A 21,223-nucleotide genomic window follows, 5' to 3' on the forward strand; every position below is an offset into this window, starting at 1 on the left:
GTATTTCCGTCGCAGGTCTCTGACGCAGAGCCGTTTATAAACGCTCAAGCCGCTCGCGCTGGACGTTTTCAGATTAGATTGTGTTCCTTTATTTTAACAGATCGTGTCCATTCAGGGTAACTTGTCAACAGGGGGGTTCAGCGGAGATGGCGGCCGTCCTGCTGCAGGCTCTGGAGCGGACAGAGTTGAACAAACTCCCCAAAGGAGTCCAGAACAAGCTGGAGAAGTTTGTGACGGAGCTGCAGAATGCTAACGAGGCGCTGAGGACGCAGCACGAGCGGTTCAAAGCAGACAGTGGTGAGTAGTAGCTGCTAGTTAACATAAACTACGAGCTGGAGGCTATCGCTATTATAAATCAGTGTACATTTACATGTGTTTCATTGAGGTGTGTTTTTCCCCGACAGCTTTAAATTTAGCTTCTTTTGTTTTCTTTAGCTTTGATGACATATTCATTCTGGGCTTGTTTGAAGGAAGAGAGTCCAAAAAAGAGACAAATAAATTCTGTTGTCAGTACATGTCTGGTGCTGTGTCTTCACCTTTTCCTGTTGAATGTTGTATACACCTACAGAGCAGCAGTACTTTGACATCGAGAAGAGGCTGCTGGAGAGCCAGGAACAGATCCTGTCTGCCACCAAAGACCTGCAGACAGTAAAGGAGGAAAATAAGAAACTCAGTAAGTTTCCTCACACATACAATCAACAGTGTATGAGCAGAGCATCAAATTAAAATTGATCTCCAACCATTTTTCTAGTTTTGTTTTAGTTATTGTGAAGTTTATCTTATTCTTTCACTGCACAGATGACGAACTGAACACTCTGAAAGGAATAGAGGGCGAGACACCTCAAGATAAAACACCACAACAGGTAAACAAACTCACACAACTAACAAGGAGAAGGCCGGAGATGTTCTGTGTGTGTTCTTGGTGATGCATGTGATCACATCATTTCAAAGTGTGATTTCTTTGTTGATGTAGTCAGTCCCTGGTTGGTGAAGAAATTTGAGCACAATTTAAAATATTTTCGAACACATGAAACTTCTAGTGAGCATTAATAGACTGAAGGGCTGTAAAGTAGATTCAAAATGGTTTGCCAAATTATGTAAAATTAAGACAATAACAACAATAATAATAATAATAATAATAATAATAATAAGGTGGAATACGACAACTGGACCAGCTTAGGGTAAAGTCAGGAGTTTAATTAGACAAGGAGTGTGCACTTGCACGAGGAAATATAACAAAAGGAGGCTGTACAGGTGCTGACAAATAACTAATACAAAGTGAAGTCGAATAAATGACTGCTATTTAGCTCTTGGCTAAAAAAAAAAAAGAACACTAAAGAACAAAAGGAGATCAGCACCCATAAGCTTACAAAAACACAGCTATTCTGCGACTGGTCAGTCTCAAAACAAATGAAGGGGAGTGACAAACTCTTTTAGGTATTCTAAATCAAACAAAATAGTTTTACAAAGATTTTTAAACACTGACAGGAACCACTCAGAAAGGCCTCTAAATACTCCTAGACACACAATGGTATGCAACCGACAGTGAGGCGAACTGATCACTGATTCACAGCCGCCAGGAATTGAGGGCACACAAGCTATATATACTGCAGCTGGGGTTGATTGAAGAGTCTTGATTGGTAGACTTGGTCGAATCACAGCCGCACCAATCACAGACGCCAGTGAACAGGAAGCAGGAAGTAGACGGCCTCTGCTCCAGAAGGACCAATCCTTAACAGGGAATCACACAGCTCGATTTGCATGCCTGGTAGAATCACTCATGGAAACAATACAATTAATTGATTTTTAAGACAGGCAGGTTTTTTAAGACGTGTATGTGCTTTTGTGCCTCTCCACAGCAAACAAAGACCAAGCATGAGATTGAGGCAGAGAGGAGAGAGCTGGCAAGGTTGCTGGAAAAGAGAACGCAGGAGGTGGAAAACCTAACCGGTAAGATGGATGATAGTGGATAAAGAAAAAGTACAGTCACAAAAATGGAAATGTAATAAGTTTTTCCATTTATAGCAATTCAATTTGTATGTGTTTTCAGAGGATGTGAACCGTCTAAGTGAGAAGCTGACGGAGACTAACAAGTTAAAGGTGGAGCTGCAGTTGAAACTGGATGACGTACAATCATCAGAGGCCTCTGTGCAGGTAAACGCCATATTTCATTAAAAAAACAATACTTTGTTAAAAAAATGCCGTTGTTTTTAATGACCCCTGAAAAACTTTGGTTGTGAAAAAAGTAAGTGTATCCATCACACCATCATGTGTTATAGCACCGGGAGAAGCGCATGGAGCAGGAGAAAGAGTTACTCGAGAAGAAAATTGAGTGGCTCACCTCTGAACTGAAGACCAAAACAGATGAGTTGCTGAGCACCAACAGGGACAAAGGCAAAGAGATTCTAGAGCTGCAGGGGAACCTGAAGAACAGCAAGGAGCAGGTAACTAACTAAGAACGCACATATTCACAAGAAAAAGGAATTTACTCAATAGATCAGCTAATAAACTGTGTATATAAAATATATCAGCTGCTCTTCTACTGGATTCTGTATTACATACACTGCCAAGTACGCCATTTAGACTACTGTCCTTGTCTCAGTATACAAGGACCTGCGAGGACTCAATTTATTGAATAAAGTGTGCTAGCTTTCAGGTTGTTACTAAAGTGTTTTCCTGACCAAACAAGTTAAGCGGTGGCTAGTTGGTGTCATATTGAGCACCCTTCTGTGTCCTCCTACCATAATACTAACTACTACTACATAAAACATTAAGCTGACAGAGCATACACCAGTCTCTTTGTCAGTCAATGTTTTACCAGTCTAGATTTTGCCACGTTTTTACTTACTTTTGTCCTCTTCTTCTGTGTGCCTGTGAGCACAGTTTGGGTTCAGTTGAGTGTATACATGCAATAGTAATTTGACTCCCAACCGCATTATCTGTTAGTACGACTTTAAGAAAGTTAATTTAGTACAATTCCAGTCAGACTTACCATTTAACATCTATTTTAAGTACGTTAAGTCATACAAACACAATACCTTTACTCTGTAAATGTACTGATGTACTGAGGGTGACGGAGTAATTCCAGGCGTGATCAGTCCTTAACTTCTCCACTGTGTTGCTGATGTGTTTTCCCCGATAACTTTTCTTTTGATCAGGTGACGGTGCTAGAAAGTCAGCTCACGTCTCTGAAGGAAACCTGTGAAAGCCACAGTAAAAGAGCTCAAGACCTCAACAACAAACTCAAACAGGTGACGTCAATGTACCACTGTTTTCCTCAATCAATAATTTCATAATTGGAACAAAGGCATTTTCTTTTCCTTCAACTCGTATTCTGCATGTTAACTGTCCAGGGTAGTGTGTGAGTCCAATAGAGTGTTAACTATCCATCCATTGATGTTTATGTTAATTTCTCTTCAGGCTAAAGATGAGCAGAGTGCGATGGAGGAGAAATACCGCAATGAGCTCAACGCTCATATCAAGTTGTCTTCACTCTATAAGGTGGGAGTCATGGCAGGATTCCAGGAATAAATATGTTCTCTGAAATAAACACATTTCTGATGTCTGGTGGACATTTTAGCATGATACAAAAAATGCAGTGTCTTTCCATCACACTTACTTGCCTGTTGCTGCTCTTCCCTGTAGGGCTCAGCAACAGATATGGAGAAAAAGAACCAAGAACTGAGCAGAGCAGTGGAAGAGCTCGGCAAAGTGGTTAAGGAAGCTGGGGAAGGTAAGACTCTTTGAAGCACAACCATTTTGTCCCGGGTGCACAGTTTGAAACATTGACTTGCACTTTCCATCCATGTAGTATTAACAATGACTTGTATGACTGATGTTGTCTTTTCAGCAAATAAAGCTCTGGAGAAGAAGGTGTTGGAGGGCAACGGAATTAAGATTCGGCTCGAGGCTGAGCTCAAAGAGAAAATCAAGAAAATGGAGAAAGAGCTGGAAAACGCCACAATGAAGGCTGCTGGCAAACGATGCTGTAAGAATATACACACACACTCGAACACTATGCATTAACTAGCACTTAACCTTGAGACTTTAATAGGGGGAATGCTGGTTTCATATGTATTTGTATTGGATCATAAATGTATGGATGTACTGTAAGTGTAAGCATGTATTTGTAATGTATGTGTATGTCTTATGCTTCAGGTGCACCTTCTGTGACCGAGGAGCAGTTGGACAAAATGTGTCCATCAGCAGCCTCCATTGCTGCGATAGTGAAGCCTGGCATGAAGTTCTTTGATGTGAGTGCTCTTTTTTTATATCACATCAGTGATTTGGGTTAATATCTTCTGGAGTTTCAATTAAAGCAACTAGACTAGTTAACTTTAGTTACCTAAAACAAGTCCACTTGCTTACATTTAAATCCCTAAATATTTAAAGACCCGGGCGACTGAGAACCTTAACCTAATATAATACAAAGTGTTAATCCCCAGCCCTCTGTCTTTGTGTCTAGCTGTATAATGCCTATGCAGAGTGTCAGACACAGCTTCAGCTGGAGAAACAGGAGACCAGGAGAGTGAGCAGAGTGTTGGATGAGATCGTGCAGGAGGTCGAGTCCAAAGCGCCCGTCCTGAAGCGTCAGCGGGAGGAGTACGAGAGCATCCAGAGATCCATGGCCTCCCTGTGCACCAAACTGGAACAGGCTCGAGGGGTCAGTGATGATACACGCTTGTCTGGACATTGTTGTAATACATGTACTCCTCGTAGTGCTAAAATGTTGGATATCACTTTGTAATCAGGAGATCCACAGTTTGCTGAAAGAGAAAGAAGAGGCCAAGCAGCTCTGTGATGCAATGGAGAGAGAGAAACTGAAGACAGAGCAACAGCTTGATGACACGTCTGCACAGGTACACTCCGCTACACCGAGCTGTACAGTTCAGTTTAGTTTAGTAACGCAATTAGTAGTGTTTCAATTGTCAAAAGATGTGAATGGTACCTAGCACAATAGTGCAGTCCCTTCAATGTTTTCATTCATTTGTCTTTGATCAGCTGTGTACACTTCTGGTGGAGCTGGAGGAAGCCAGAGGTAACCAGGTGTCCAAGGACAACAACAGCTCTGCGGACATTTCCAGCACCTCTGAGGTCATCAGCCCACAGCAGTTGTCTTTCCGCAGTGTGGAGGAGCTACAGAGGCAGAACCAAAGCCTTCTGGGGAGACTGAGGGAGCTGGAGCAGGAGAAGGCCACTCAGCAGAAACAGGCAATATCAGCACGGTAAGAAGTGTGATCAGTCCTGCTCTTACTATACTGTACTGGTGGTTTGGTCAGGTTTCTCTGCTTTGGCTTGTCTAAATCAACCATAAACGTTAATACGTATAATAACGCAAGCATTATTAGTCAAATACCAATTTTGGGTCATGTAAAAGCGGCAGTGGCTATCTTTAACATAAATGAATGTCTGTTACCTTAAAGTCATTGTCAATTAAGTTCACACTAGAACAATTAAGCTTATCAGCTCCAGGTGACTCTCTGTTTCTCAGGTAAGTGGTGTTTTGAGTCTCTGTTGCCCAGCTACATTTCTGTGCTGCACACAGGAAGTTATTCATTTTACATCATTAAAGACAAAAGAAGGGCAGAAGCACAGAGTCATTGTTTTAGTAATGGCCTCAGCAGGTATTAATTAAAGTATTGCTGAAAATTGCAAGAAGCTCCCGCAAAAAAATGGACATTTAACAATTTGATGGGATTAAACACTTGTGGAGGGGTGGGGGTGATACCAGATGACTGAGGCATATTTCATGTAAAGGCATTGCCAGCTTTTTTGGTAATAACTCACAATTCCTCAGGGGCTTCAGGAGTTAATCACTGGAGCTTTAGGAGAATAAAAACATGTTAGATCAAAGATGATTATTTAAATATGACAACATTTCACATCGATGAGCTACACCATGGTGATGATGAGCTGTAAAGCTGTTACGAGGCATGTTTTAAACTTTAGCTCTGTCTCTGTGGATCCCTGCAGTGTGTCTGAGTTGGAGGCCAGTGTGGACAAACTTCAGAAGGAGGTGGAGCAGCTGAGAGAACAGAGGAACCAGCAGAAACAGCTGGCTGACTCGAGTGCCAGGCAGAGAGACATGTTCAAGGCTCTGTTGACACAGAGCACTGGCTTCAGCCTTCCTTCTCAAGGTGATTCAGAAATGTTCCCTTACATGCACCTCGTTAGTGAACAGTGTGGGTTATGGTCTTAAAAAAATGACATGACGCTTCTATATGTCTAGATTCTTCACCTCAACCTGCAGCTGTTCGTCCGTCCGCCCCAGGTACTCGCTCTACGCCACAAAGAGCTGCTGCCACTGAGTCAGCACAGACTGCTCAGACTAAAGCGGCGTTAAAGCAGGTACGTTCATGAAGACACACGCAGACTCCAATCTGCATTTCTCTTCATCACTGCAAGACAAAAAGGAAATAAGATATGTTAACATTCTTTGGCTGTTCTGATTGAATGTTCAATCTTGCTCTTCCAGCTCAGTGATGCCTTCAGTCTGTATAAAAAGGAGAAGGCAGAGAACGACAGGATGTTGACTGAAACAAACGACAGGCTGCAGAGACAGATAACAGAATTCAGTGCCAGCCACGCCAAGCTGACCTCTCAGCTGGAGTTCAGCAACAAGAGGTTTGTATTTGTGCTTGAAATCCATGAATATGCTTGTGTTTAAATCATGTTTTGTTTTTGTTTTTTAAGGTTTGAAAAGTGCTTACATTTTGGATAAAGGGCCTGAGAATGCTTGAAATAGTGACTGAAGGTCTTTCACAACTAATAGCTTATTGACTAAATAATTTGCTGATCAGATGGAGGAATAAAATAAGATCTTGCTTGTGTAACATGATTTTGTTTTTGTAGCATAATACCATCTCTTTTGTTGTTAAAAAGTGAAAAGGTTTGAGTATTGATTTATTTATTTAAGTGAAAAGGTGCACAAACCCTGGCTAAAACGCAACAAATCTCATTTGGTTGATATTTTTGTTCCAGTACCGCTGATGGTGCATCTTCCACAGAATACAGTTGTTGAGGATTTTATACTTTGTATCCTTGTCTTTGTGTCAGGTATGAAATACTCCAGGAGACTGTGTCGGCCTACCGCAGAGAGATCGCCGCTCTTCAGGACAGGAACCAAAAAATGTCTGCTGTCGTCCAACGACACGAGCACTCGATTCACACAATGTGTCAGGATCTGCGACAGGCGAATGAAAAACTGGCACTGGAAGAGGTGAGAAGATTATAGCACATTTCACACGTGATTATACCTCAGTCAAAACACATATGCAGAGAACATATATATGTAGGTGTATGTTTTTATTGTTGTGGCTGATGTGAACCAGATTGTGATAGTTTAGTGGTGCAATAATTAATCGATTATCAAGTTATTACTAAATTAATTTTAGGCTTTCTTTGCTCCATAAAACAGATAAATCATTAAAACGAAAATTAATTTTGCTGTTTGAAACTTTTTTTTTGGACCAAACAAGTACTCGATTATTTGAGAAAAGAATCATCGGATTAATTAATTATGAAAGTAAGATCAGATGTATGATAATTCATAATTCATGTCTGTGTTTTTTTGTTTTTTCAGGTGCGTGTAAAAAATGTGACAAAAGAGAGAGACATTTTAAGGCAAGGGGAGAGTAGACTGAACCGAGAAAAGGAAGCCATGCTGGCTGAGCAACGTAACCAGAAACTACTGCTCACCAACCTCAAGACTATACAGGTACGTATTCACTTATACAGGTAGTGTTTCATAATGAAACTGTCACCTCCTTATTTTATTGGATAAGATATATATGTTCTATTATAAAGCAAGATGATAAGAATCCTGAATCCTGTTCATTGTAGTAATGTTGTTAGACACAGACAGCAGTTTTCATCTGTACTAGATATATCTGGCTTGTGCAAGAAGTCCACAATGCATCCATAATGCTATGGGTCAGTGTTTCAGTTTGGTTAAAAGTAAAAAATGTTGAATTGTCTCATAATTGACCTCCTCTATAATATTTGCCCAGTTGACGATGGAGCGCACGGAGACGGATACACGCCAACGGCTTGAGAACAAAATAGAGCGTCTGGAGGCAGAGCTGGCTTCCATGAAGATTAAGATGGACAAGGAAGTAGCTCAGAGACATACCCTCGGACGTACTATGGATGTATGTAGAGCATATGTGTTAAATGTATTTATATACTCACCTTAACTGGTGTTGTAAAGTGATCTTTGTTGCCACACCTCTTGTTTCACTGTGACCTCCGTCCACCTCCTGTGCAGGCTCAGTTGTTGGAAGCCAAGAAGCAGCTGGAGACTCAGAACGTCGTGCTACAGAAGACCAGGGATGTGTTACGTAGTTCTGAACAGCAGGTGGCAGTGTTGAAAGCCCAGCTGACCCCCGGTTCATCATCTGATGTTGCCAACAGCTCCAACAACTCCACCACCCCAGCTACCCGAGCTACACCACTCAGAGCTCCACTGAGAGGTAACTTCCACTGACACGCACCAATATGACAAAAGTCTCACATAGTCAGTAAGACCAGACTGTGAGTGTAAAACTAAGGCTGGGTACTGATTTTAAAAAATGTTGATAATGTATCGATGTCAATATCTATGACTTCAATACTGATTCATGAACAAACCTATTTTATTAAATCAGTCTTAACTAAAAATTACAGTACATGTTCTATTTCAATAAAAATCAATAAAATCTATATTAAAAAAAAAAAAATTGCAGTAGTAGTTGTATTCCATGCACAATCTTCTCAGTATGAGATTATCTCCTAAGGTACTGAAATTTGACATTTTCCATCCCTAGGTGATACAGAGGAAGTTTGATATCAAGTTCAATACCCAGCTCAAGTTAGAACCTCTAATAAACACTTACTTTTTCTGTCTGTCTACCTATAGCGCGCCCTCAAACACCAACAGCTCCACCCCAGCAGCCAAGCCAAACGTCCACCCAGCAGCAGAACCAGTCAGAGAAGGAACTAACGGAGGTGAAAGGTCTTCTGCGAACTGCTGAGGAACGGAACGATGAACTAGCAGAGCAGCTGAAGATTGCCAATACCAATGTTGAGCAGTATAAAACTTTGGTACTGACCCTGGAAGATAGTCTGAAGGAAGAAAAGGAGGTAGGTTATAGTCTCCCATCTTCCCTTTGTTGATCCTTAAAATGTTGATAACACTCAACACATTTTTATTTATAAAACTTGGTCTTAACTTGAGAAAAAAAACTAAGCCACATTCCCCCCAGTGTTAATACACTCAACTCTGGATCACCACTTGAATATAATTTCTTCCTTGGGCCATAACCTACAGTATAACCCCAGAATATTTCATTCACACACAGACAAACTGTCTTTTTTCCACTTGTTCAGTTCCGTGCCTCCCTGGAGATCAGACTGAAGGAGTCACAGGAGGTGCAGCAACAGCTGGAGAAGAGGATTGTAGAGGTGGAGAAAATGGGGCAGCAGGAGCAGGAGGAGAGGAGGAAGGCGAGGGAGGCCCTGGAGAAACAAGTAAGCATGTGTATTCACACTGTATTTTCTATATAATAGTATTTAATTGTAAAAAGCTTTATGGCAATTGCAACTGCAGTATATCAGAAAATATTTTACCTTAATTGTTCAGCCATATAGTGTTCATCTTTGAATATGTGTCCTCCTTCTCCCCTCTGTCTTTTCCAGGTGTGTGAGGTGCAGCGTCAGCTGAAGGCCAGTCAGACTGAACAGCAGGAGGCGCTGGAGAGAGCGGCTGCTTCTCTCACAAAGGAGCAGAAGGCCACTCAGGAGAGTCTGCTGCAGGTTCATGAACGCACACACACTCGCACAGTTAGCATGGAACACATTTGTCTTGGCTTCAGGTTAACACTCAGAATGTGCCACATTCTATGGAATCAGTCTGTCCTTCAATCACCTCAGCTGATCGCTGTCCTCCTTTCAGACCAAGCTGGCTGGAGAGGCGCAGGCCAAGTATGAGCGGGAGCTAATGCTTCATGCTGCTGATGTGGAGGCTCTGCAGGAGCTGAAGAAAAAAATCCAACGAGATGTAGCTCAGAAGGCTGAGTTAGAGGAGAAGCTAAACAAGACGTCCCTACTCCTGCAGGAGAAAACCGCAGCATGGAACACATTAGAGAAACAGCTAAAGGTACAACAACTAACTCACAAGAGTGCAACATCCCTTTGGTCCCGTTACACCACATTGTGTAGCTGTTTTGTGAAGAAATCCAATGCTGTGTTTCTAATCAGTCTTGGACTCTTCTTTAGGAGGACCTGTCCAATCGGAGTCGTCGCTCTGAGGAGCTGGGCAAGCAGAACGCTCTCTTGCACCAGCAGATGGATGAAATGGCCACCAGTAGTCGTCAGCAGCAGCAGCAACAGCAGATGGACCTGTCGTTCAGTGAGGAAGGAAAGACCACTGAGCAATTATTAGAAATACTCAGGTACTACTGCAATACCGTGGGTGAATGTGCATGCATTGATAACTCTTCTCGAAGGCTGAAGGTAGCTGAACATCAGTAATCTCTTCATATCTGGACTGATCAGTGGATTGAGTTTAAGATGTGTGCGTGTTGTGTAGGTTTGTGCGGCAGGAGAAAGAGATCGCTCTGGCTCAATGTGAGGTGTCGGTGGGAGAAGCTGTTCGCTACAAACAGCGAGTGCAACACCAGGACAGAGAACTGAAGGAGCTGCAGGAAGCTCTGAATGCTGAGAGGGAGAAAATGCAGGTAGGAACTGGACAAAGTATTCAAATATCTTTGATATATAATATATTTAGCCTTGACAACTGATGAACCTTGAAGTAGCCAGATTTAGTGCGGATAACATTCATGTTTTACATTCCATATCTTAAAAAAAGCTGAACCGCTCCCAATATTATAATAAAAAAAGGAAAAAAAACAAGGCCTTTAAATACATTCTTGTGGAAATGATTTTGTTTAAAGTACTGATGTTTTTTAATCTGTCCTTCCTCTCCTGTCAGGTTACAGCTAAGACTATGTCGCAGCAGGAGGAACAGCTGAAGAAGATGCACAGTATCACTGCTCTACAGGAAACCAACAAGATACTGAAACTGGACAGAGACAAGTTGCAGCAGGAGCTGCTTCAAGCGGAGGCTAGAGTAAGATCCGAATGTTGTATATTGGGTTTTTTTTTCTTGTGCTCTTTGTATTTTTTAGCTTTAAATACACTTTTGAAAGTGTTGAGCTAAAATAATGAATAACAAAAGTAGCACCACTACTTTAAGACAACAGTCTGAAATGTGCAGCCAGCAAGGATAAAGTAGAGTCCACACATGCACTGTGCTTCACATCTTTAAATTAGGTAAAGTATTTTTAATACCGAACTGAGTGTATATCAAGGCATTATTTTTCCCACAATGGTATGTATTTATTGTTTTGTTAATTTGAACGACAGTCTGTTCATGTGTAATATTGATTTGTTTCAACTCAAAAAAGAAAAAAACTCTAGTGTGCCTTTGAGCCCTACTATGGCATTTAATAATGAGATTTATTTTACTTACTTATTGTCATTTCTGTCTTGTCAGGTGAAAAAGCTGCAGTCAGACATCAACCCACTGCATCACTCGCTGTCTGCGCTGTCAGAGAAAAATGGCGGCCTTCAGGCTGACAAGAGGCTTCTGGAGGATGACGTCAAACACTGGAAGAACAAAGCACAGGTAACTCTTTCCCTGAGAGAATCAACGCACCACTCACACTGCTGTAACATGAAGATTGTAACTATTAGAATAAAAATAATGAGCCTGAAACTTAGACCCTGTAAACAGGAGAATGAGTTTAGTAGAATCTACAAAAGTTTGGTATTGTATCGGCTTTTTATTCACACAGATTTGGCATCTGTGGTGCAAAACTCTATTTTTGAAAAAAAACAAAAAAACGGGTCCCATGGTTTTTATTAAAACAAGGCTGTGTACATGGAAAACCTTTTACAGAACAAAAATAACAAGATTGTAATGTAAAGTGAGTCAGCGAATGTTTGGCTTCACTCACTGTGTGTTCCTCTGCAGCAAATGATGAACCAACAGAAAGATGGAAACGTGGAGGAGAGGCAGAAACTGAACACAGAGCGAGAAGCTCAGCAGAGACGCATCACACAGCTCACTGAAGAGATGGCCAAACTCAAGACTGAACTGGCCAGGTGAAGACAACACACACACACACACACACACAAGACAAAACATATTTTCCAGCTTTATAGATCAGACAAGTATCTGCTTGAGAAAGTAGGAGCATTTGAAGGCTTTAAAATGTATCTTATAATTTGACCTAACTGAGAATATTGTGTGTGAATCAGATCCACTGCCAGCACAAATGCAGCACAGTCTCAAGTGCAAGGCTTCAGAGACTCTGTGGCACATCTGATGTCGGAGAAAGAGACTCTGAAAAAAGACCTGGAAACGAAGACCAATGACATTTTGGAGAAGAACAAGACCATCACACAGGTCAAGAAGATCGGACGACGCTACAAGACCCAGTATGAGGAGCTGAAAGCCCAGCATGACAAGGTGGGACTGCAGTTTGGATTAAAGCTGTAGCAGACAATCAAATGAGAAACACTGGAAAGTTAAAGTCTGTGTTTTGTGTGTCGCAGTTGGTCACAGAAACGGCAACTAAAACAGGAGGTGAGGCAGCTCCAAACACAGAGTTGCAGCAGGAGCTGAGTAAAGCCCAGGAGGAGCTTAACAAGTCCAGAGAGGAGCTGAAAACCCTGAGAGAAGACATTCAGAAAAAACAGGAAGCTGTGAGCAGAATGATTCTTTCAACTTTCAGCAGCCTAATGTAGAAAGATGGTGCACCACAGTCCTTTGGAATGTGTTGCCTTGTCAAAATGGACTATATGCAGTCATTTTAAAATCTAGGTATAATGTTCAGCTGCCAGCCCATGACAATAGTCCTTGGTCACTGGTTTGAAGATTTGGAGGCTAAAAAAAAGCTTGTCTGAAATTTGAATCTTTCTCAGTGTAACAGTGTGAATTGTGACTTATAAGCATAATTTTAAATTAAGTTTAGAGGGAAATAAACAAAAACAAAATGATAAAAAAAGTAAAAAATGTGTGCCTGTGTATGAGTGTCAATGAGTGACTTACCTCTGTGCACACAAATCATTTATTTCACTGAACTGAAACTGGTTATTTTACTATCATCAAATATTTTGCACTCAAACATAGGTTCGTTTTGTTTTTTTTTGTATTTGATAAATCCTTTCTTTCTCCAGACTCAGAAAGCCCAGCATGAGTTGGAGGAGGCCCAGAAGGAGACGCAGAAGACCAAGGAGAAATTGCAAGAGGTCACTAACCAGATGACACAGAACCAGAGCCAACTGACACAGGTACTGTGTCTGATTAAGTTTTCTTTAGATAAAAAAAAATGACCTCAAGGTGGGCTTTTTCTCTGAAGAGCCACATAAAAAAAATCACATTTTCCTTTTCATAGATCCAGGCCCAGTTGTCTCAGACTCAGACTCAGCTACAGCAGAATCAGAACCAGCTGACCCAGAGTCAGAAAGAGCTTCAGCAAGGCAAGATCCACAGCCAGCATGTAAGAACGAGTCAACCAGGGATCACATCTTGTAAAAACTCATTGAAATTTTTCCTAGAATTCCAGAAGCATTAATTCCCAGCCATCCTTTTCCAAATTACAGGTACAAAACCATCTGAAAGCAGGTCAGGCCCGTCAGAACCAGATGCAGAGAGAGCTCCAGCAGGCAAAAGACGCGCTCCAACAGAACCTCACCAGTCAGAAAGAGCTGCAGCAAACGAGTCAACACAGCCACAACCAGGAAGTAAATAATCTTAAAACTGCTCTGAGCCAAGCGGAGGGGAAGGTGAGCTCCAGTCTTTTTCTGTCATATAGTTTTTCTGTGTGCAGTTTTTAAACAGAATGTTCATCCCTGTGCTTACATCCACACAGGTGACTGAACTCCAGGGACAGCTGGACAACCTGCAGAAGGTTGGAAAAATCTTTAACTCTTATCCATCTGTTGAATTTGTGATTGAATTAAATACAATATGTAATAATATCTCCATCATCAATTTTCTCCTCATCATTTCTGTGTCAGACGCTTGGTGAGCGGGAAGCAAACATCCAGCGTCTGCAGGAGCAGCTAACTGAAGCCAACAAGGCTAATGAAGCGAGTCAAGCTGTGCAGGCCAAGAGTTCCCAGGCTAGTGATGCCGACACTGCTACTGACTCTAACCAAGAGGAGGTGACTAAACTCAAACAAGAGGTAGTTTAAACTCTTTTATACATACTTAATCTGCTAACTAACAATGTGTTGTGGGTTAAATTTATTTGCACTTTGATTAAATACTTTCTAAAAGAGAAGTGCTTGTGTTTTATGATGTTGAATGCAAAGAATAGACTAACTGCAATGTATAGTTTATTTATTGTAAGGAAACAAATGTATTTTTGGTAAAAGGAGTAGCAGTAAACTGCAAAAAAAACTACAAATGAAGGGCATAAAAGGTTTTGATTTTCCAAGACTAAATCGAATGCAACTTTAAAAAGATATTAAAGAATTAAATGAAGACAAATGTCCCTAGTATTGACCCCTGAGGAACACCCTGTAACACAGGCACACAGAAATAAATCAAAATAATAAAATAGAAATTTTAAAATTTTAAATAAAATAAAATAATCAAAAAAAAAATAAATAAAATGTCCAAAGCCTAGGGTGGAAAATATGGAATTAATCGATAGATAGAAAATACATTTTAAAAAATCCTATAATGTCTTGTTGTACATGTAATATAAATTTTTTTTAAGCATTTTAATAGCAGCGATTACAGTACTGTTATGTTTTGCTTCAGCTCAACGAGAGCAAGAACAAAGAAGAGCAGCTGAAACAACAGATGGCTGACAAAGAGGAAAAGACCAAAAAGCTCTTCATGGGAGCCAAGACCAAAATCAACCAACTCGTGGGTCAGTTTCTCACTCTCTCACACACACACACACACACACTCTTTATTGAAAACCTACTTGCAAAATACAAGTATTGTACAAATAAATTCTGTGTTGCTCTTTAGTTTAACAGTGATTTGCGTTTGTTACCTGCACTTTCATCTGTAGCTGCCAAAGATCAGCTTTCTAAAGAGACAGAGGAGCTGAAACAGAGTAAAGAGGAACTGGAGGTGAGAATGAGCGCCCTTAAGTCTCAGTACGAAGGTCGACTTCTTCGTCTGGACAGAGAACTGAGGGAGCTGAAAGAGACGCAAACACACTCCGAGTCCAGAGAGGAACCACAGGACCAGAGTGGACCTAAGGTACACGCATCACATGACGTTATTTACCCATGCGTCCTCACCCATAAGCACCTGTTTTTATTATGCAATTCTCTGAATAGCGAAACACTGAGCCATCACCTTCTTTATTGATTGATTCATTCTGATAGGGACAATGCAATGAAACATGTTCAAGACAGAGCATGGGTCTTTTATAGCTATTGGTAATTTGTAACTCCAGTCACTAATTGGTCTTTTGTATGTAGATTTTTTTGTAGTTTTAGTAGCTTTATAGACTAAAAATATCTGGTAATAAGTAGACTTTTGATAATTTCTTCCCCACTCTGCAATATGTTGATCTTATTGTCATATTATGACATTTGTGTCATATTGTGTTTCTCTGTGATTTAATTGTAACGTTAAAAGTCTGTTTTTGGACGTAGGGGGTTGATCAGCCCAGATCTTCGGACCAGCGACAGATATCACTGAAGAGTCCAGCTCAAGGGTAACCACACACACACAACAAACACCCGAAACTGTTGTGAATGTCTGTAAATGCACTTTCTCAAGTTTCATTCAGTGAATGTAACAGTCGACTGTACTGAAAACTATTTCTCTTTCAGCTCCAGTCTGTCTGAGCCACCTACTGCAAACATCCGCCCAACTCCAAGTACGCCATCTCCTAGCAACAAGCCCAGCCCCTCCCCTGGAAGCAAGTCCACGCCCCGTGCCAGCATCCGGCCTATGGTTACCCCAGCAACTGTCTCCATCCCAACACCTACTGCCACTGTGATGCCAACCACACAGACTGACAGCCAAGAGGGTGAGAGTGAGTTTTGATTGAGCACTTTATAAAAAAAAAAGTGCTTTCCACCACATTATACTATACAGAATGAAATCATGTGTGCTTTTCCCATGTTGTAGTGCTAATGAGTACAGGAGCGTCGGTGCACTCCACCACCTCCAGTCTGGTGAGTGCATCCACCTCCATAACTCAGCCAACCAGCACTCAAGCCACAGCGTTTGTCCAGCCCACCCAGCAGCAGGCGGCCAGTCAGGACGCAGGATCCAGCATGGAGGCAGAGCGACCCTCCACGTCCTCCTCTCTGATTGGAATAGGTGACCCTTTATTACATAAAGTTATGAAGCACGTTGTTCCCGCCACAACAAGGTTCACAAGTTCCAAACACAAGGTCACAAGGGCTGTTTGTCAGACAGCAGCGGCGGCGGCGGCTAGATTTCATTAAATATTAACCTTTAAATATAAGTGTGCACTGATTACAAGGCTGACTGCACTACACAAAGCAAGTAGCAGCAAAATACATACATACATAATATCAGTGACGTCACGACCGGTTGCCACATGATGTTAATGGATAAACAGAAAATCTCCAAATGTAAAATTGTTTTTTTGTGTCTGCGTGTCTCACCAACACACAAACGACAGGTTCAAAGCGAGGCAGAGAGGACGAGGAGGAAGACGAAGAGGAGAGCAGGCCAGAGAGTTCCCTCTCATCGCCGTCTACGAAGAAAACGCGGCTTAAACCATCAATAGCACTGCAGGTAAACACATGTTCAATGTTTAGTTTAATAACAACTCCCAGCAGCAGCAGTTTCACTTCACTTTACTCACATGGACCAATGTGAATACATTGTGTGTCATGGTGTAAACATACTGACTGTGACATCACAACCTCTTACAGATGGAAGGTGATGAGGAGATGGAAGGTGAGCTGAGGGATGACGGGGAACAACAGGACTCGCCAGATGACAGTCAGGTCAGTCTCTGATCACAGACACCTGGTGGACAATCGACAGATCACAGTTGTCATTTGGCAGCATCTTTTCCACAGTAAAAGAACAAATAGTGACCATAGTAAAATATAAATAAACATCCAGGTCTTTATTTTCCATTTATTCCATGATCTCGTAATCAGGATATAATTATCTCACGTTAACAAGATAAAGAGATGCGTTCTCTCGGGATAACCAAACTTCTGTAATGCTGAGATGGTGAGATAACGGAATTAAGATTATTGTCGTCCTTTTTTATCAATTTCCTAAATGAAATCCCTTTTTTTTTGTGTAGTCGTGACACAATATATGTTCATCCTGTCATTTTTGTGTTGCTCTGTCGTGATGATGAGTTTCCAGTTGTGTGTAGTGTGTTAAAATACTTACTGATGGAAGTATGTTTGTGTCTCAGGAGCTCCCAGAGGAAGGTTTCCCCGTTTTGGCTGAAGAAGACGAGGACATTGAGGAAGAAGGCGTGTGCCAGTCTGTCCCCTCTTACCAGATGTCCTCTCAGGACTCGGATTTGATCCGAGACGTCATTGTGATCACGGACAGCGAGAGCAGAGAGGGAGAGGACAAGCAGGACGATGAAGGCGAAGAAGAAGAAGAAGAAGAAGAGGAGGAGGAAGACGAGGAGGAGGAGGAGGAGGAGGACGACGATGAGGAGGAAGTGGGGGAGGTGCTGCTGTCTTCATTAACTGTCCAGAATGTTTTCAGCTCTGATCTGACGTGTTAATAACAGAGTTAACTTTGTCTGCCTCAGTATAAGGAGGAAGAGGAGGAGGACGACGAAGACGAGGACGATGCTGGTGACAGTGGGATGATGGGAGGAGACGAGAGTAATGAGAAGAGCAGGGAGGCTGAAGATGAAGGAGAGGAGGACCCATCAGAGGCCACAAACACTGAGGAGGACGTGTGCGGAGCATCTTCGGACTCCCAGCATGCATCTGAGCCGCCACAGAGCAGTGAGTGTCACGTGACTTCTGAGCATCAATTAATTTAGTTGGTAGTCCCTCATTTTCAAATCAACTCATGTGTTTGCTCATTTCCTGCATGTGAAGGCAGCAGCAGTGTCCCGTCAGAGTCCGACTCCACCAGAGAACCCGCACACCTCCCCCCTATCTCCTCCTCTGTCCCCTCCCCCTCCCTCACTCCCCACCTGCCCCATCCCCGCAGACCCACACACTCCCTCCCTCCAAGGCTCTACATCCAACCACCAGCTCCAGAACTGGGACCTCCACACACACAGGTACCGACTCATTTAGCCACTAAGAGGATTTTTACAGGATTAGTTCAGACCGTGTAATACAATCTACACCTGCTTCAGGTCTTTAATATCTTAAGACTTTATTCTCCTCTTTCTTATAACTGTTATTCAACCACTGAACTATCCATTTAAGATTGTAACTTTAAGAGAAAAGCTTTCATTCCTCAGCAACAAAACCAAAACTACATAGAACATCACAATAGTTTTAGATAAAGAGAGGCAGCATCTGAACGTTTCTTTCCAAAGAAGTAAATGATTCCCGAGTATGAATTAATAATTTAATCTCATGACAGGCTGCAGATTCTAATTTTAAGAAGAGATTTCGTAAATGTAATATTGTGATATTGTTGTTCAGAGACAGTCCTCTCAGCTGCGCAGGCCGTCGGTCGGACGTGGACTTCAACTCACTCCTGGAATCGGCAGCACGGTGAGAGACGGAGCTCGTACATGAACTTGAATTTACATTTTCATCTCGGTGTTGATGTTAGTTTGTGTTGTTTTTGCGTCGTCGTAGTTACCTGGGTAACGTTGGTGTTTGTGTTGCAGCAACATTTCTTTGATGATGATGACAGGATGGTTCCCAGTACTCCCACTCTGGTGGTTCCACATCGCACTGATGGCTTTGCTGAGGCTATACAGTAAGACACACACACACACACACACACACGTTGTTGTACAGCACACTTAGTGAGGACACATTTGTACCCTTACTTTAACTGTTCTCCATGTTGTCAGTTCCCCTCAGGTGGCAGGTCTGTCCACCAGGTTTAGGTTTGGACCTCCAGAGGACCTGCTGCCTCCGACTTCAGCGTCTCACTCTGACCTAGGACAGCTGGCCTCTCAAGGAGGTACCACTGCACACTCGACTTCTACCCTCAACCCTCAACCTCTGACCTCACTAAGAAACACTCAAGGTGTGTTGAGTAAATGGATTCTGTCTGTTAATGAACTGCTGCTGCTGTTGTAGGTTTGGGGATGTACGAGTCTCCTCTGTTCCTGGCTGCACATGATGAAGACGGAGGAGGGCGAAGTGTCCCCACCACACCTTTACAAGTGGCTGCACCAGGTAACACACACACACCTTTTGGTCCTCACAAAGGCACAAATACAAAAATACACACACACTTGTACCTGTAAGGGCTGCATCATGTCCCCTGTCTCTCACTCTCTGTCAGTGACCGTCTTCACCGAGTCGCTGCCCTCAGACAGTGGCGACAACATGGCCTCCCAGTCTGTTCCCATGGTAACGGCCTCCACAGGGATCCCTGCTGCTGCCTCAGACGACGGAGACGAAGTCTTTGTGGAGCAGGAAGGAGACGGGTAAGCGACTCACATTAGTTTGGGGATAATGTATTCTTAGTTTTTAACGAAACCATTGGTTTTCCTTAATTATTGTATTTTTCTTAATTACTGTATTTTTATGTATTTTGTGCCGTTAAACTAACTTTTGACTATAAAAAGATGCATTTTTCGGATAATGTTGTGTGTGTGTTTCTTTCAGGCCTGGTATCGAGTCGTCTTTGGACAACCAGGCAGACGTTGAGTCGTCAGGGCAGCAGAGTGACGATGCATCACTGCCTTCTACAAGCCAAGACCCTGGTAATTTATTCTGTTTACTGAGTTTACTGACTAAAACAAGCTGAAAAACCTTTTATTTATTTATTTATTTACATATATATATATATATATATATTATATACATATCATATATATATTGATTATCGCAGAATTGCTGTATCATGATATTATTGTTATGTTGAGGTGCCCTGTTATTCCACCTCTAATCATCATTGTAACCTTTTTTCCACTCCAACAATCCTGTCGCTCACCTCTTGTTTTGTCCAGTGTCTCATCCAGCCTCACGTCTCCTCTCTGTGTGTCCTTTGTCCTCAGACACCAGCAGTGTTCCTCAACGACGCACGGTGAACAGCCAGCATCTGCTCAGCAGCCTGTCGACCAGAGGAAGCAGAGGAGGGCGGGAGGTCAGGATGTTGACCAGTCGCAGAGGTAGTAACACACTCACTGTCCTACAAACAAAACCAAACAAAAGTTAACTGGATTTTTAACGTCTCAGCAGAGAGTTCACAGCTCCAAACTTAATTTACGTACTGTTAATGTGTTTATTAAAGTATGATAAGAGGAAGGCAGCATGGCAGACATTTGTAGAAATAATCTCAAACTGAAATTATGTGAAAATTACACTCATTTACACAAACTTAACATCTGTCTCTTCTCAGGAACTTTCTCTCGGGGAGGAAGAGGAGGGGCCATGGGCAGAGGGGGCTTTGCCTAATCAATGATGACATCAGCACTAACCTTTCAAAGAGCTCATCCAGTCACAAAATGAAAACATGAACACCATTCATTTCAATGAGACGCCGACTACATTAATAAATCAGTTGATGATGATCATTCAAAGTGCAAGAGTAGACGACGTGACGAGACCTTTGTCCTATTTTTTACTGAGTTTCTGTGTTTGTTCGATCCAAACTGTTGACAAACTTATTTTAATAATAAAGTTGAGTAAACCTGGGTTTATCTGCAAGTTTGTCCCTCTGTGAACAACTGTGTCGTCTGATGTTTGTTTTTGACGCATCAATCTGAATGTTTTTGTGATGGGAGGCGCTGGCACTGTCCAAAAATATAAATTCACACGTGCACTCACTCCAGTCTCATGACAGAAAACAACTGTGGAACTTTACACTGATACTTTTAAGATGAGGACTAAAACTAGATCCTGTCAACAGCTTTTAAAAGATGAAGGGGAGGATTTTTCGGAGGGCCGTGGCGCCGGAAGTGACGTACTGGGGGCTGGCAACTATTCCCCAAGCTAGAGGTCCAGAAGTTTTTACTACAGTAGAGGATTTTGAGAGAAATATCACATACAAGAAACAACTCAATTTCAGGAAAAGGAGCACCCAGGGGTTTAGGGTAAG

General features: G+C 42.1%; 1 protein-coding gene across 2 annotated transcripts; it reads left to right on the top strand.

Annotated features, from left to right (window-relative positions):
* Positions 1-19: 19 nt before the first annotated feature.
* On the top strand, positions 20-20,820 carry LOC131459577 (nucleoprotein TPR-like). Of its 2 annotated transcripts, none has more exons than XM_058629558.1 (55): positions 20-297; positions 569-673; positions 799-863; positions 1,860-1,950; positions 2,051-2,154; positions 2,280-2,444; positions 3,159-3,251; positions 3,421-3,501; positions 3,646-3,733; positions 3,851-3,988; positions 4,159-4,253; positions 4,466-4,663; positions 4,752-4,859; positions 5,002-5,225; positions 5,974-6,137; positions 6,230-6,348; positions 6,476-6,624; positions 7,057-7,219; positions 7,583-7,717; positions 8,010-8,150; positions 8,267-8,471; positions 8,897-9,120; positions 9,367-9,507; positions 9,676-9,792; positions 9,932-10,135; positions 10,255-10,430; positions 10,568-10,715; positions 10,970-11,107; positions 11,534-11,665; positions 12,014-12,144; positions 12,301-12,511; positions 12,598-12,747; positions 13,222-13,335; positions 13,440-13,544; positions 13,648-13,830; positions 13,917-13,955; positions 14,065-14,232; positions 14,816-14,927; positions 15,075-15,268; positions 15,670-15,731; positions 15,850-16,055; positions 16,151-16,345; positions 16,674-16,789; positions 16,930-17,004; positions 17,433-17,699; positions 17,784-17,985; positions 18,082-18,269; positions 18,643-18,714; positions 18,834-18,925; positions 19,023-19,135; positions 19,255-19,353; positions 19,463-19,607; positions 19,789-19,886; positions 20,181-20,294; positions 20,525-20,820. In XM_058629558.1, the coding sequence occupies exons 1-55, from the start codon at positions 147-149 to the stop codon at positions 20,578-20,580; spliced, it is 7,569 nt and encodes a 2,522-aa protein (XP_058485541.1). In that variant the 5' UTR covers positions 20-146; the 3' UTR covers positions 20,581-20,820. The 2 variants fall into 2 exon arrangements, with proteins under 2 accessions (XP_058485541.1, XP_058485550.1); XM_058629567.1 differs by having other exon boundaries at positions 15,850-16,049.
* The last annotated feature ends 403 nt before the right edge of the window (positions 20,821-21,223 follow it).

This window comes from Solea solea, chromosome 1, assembly GCF_958295425.1.
Source record: "Solea solea chromosome 1, fSolSol10.1, whole genome shotgun sequence".
In the NCBI taxonomy this organism is placed as follows: Eukaryota; Metazoa; Chordata; class Actinopteri; order Pleuronectiformes; family Soleidae; genus Solea; species Solea solea.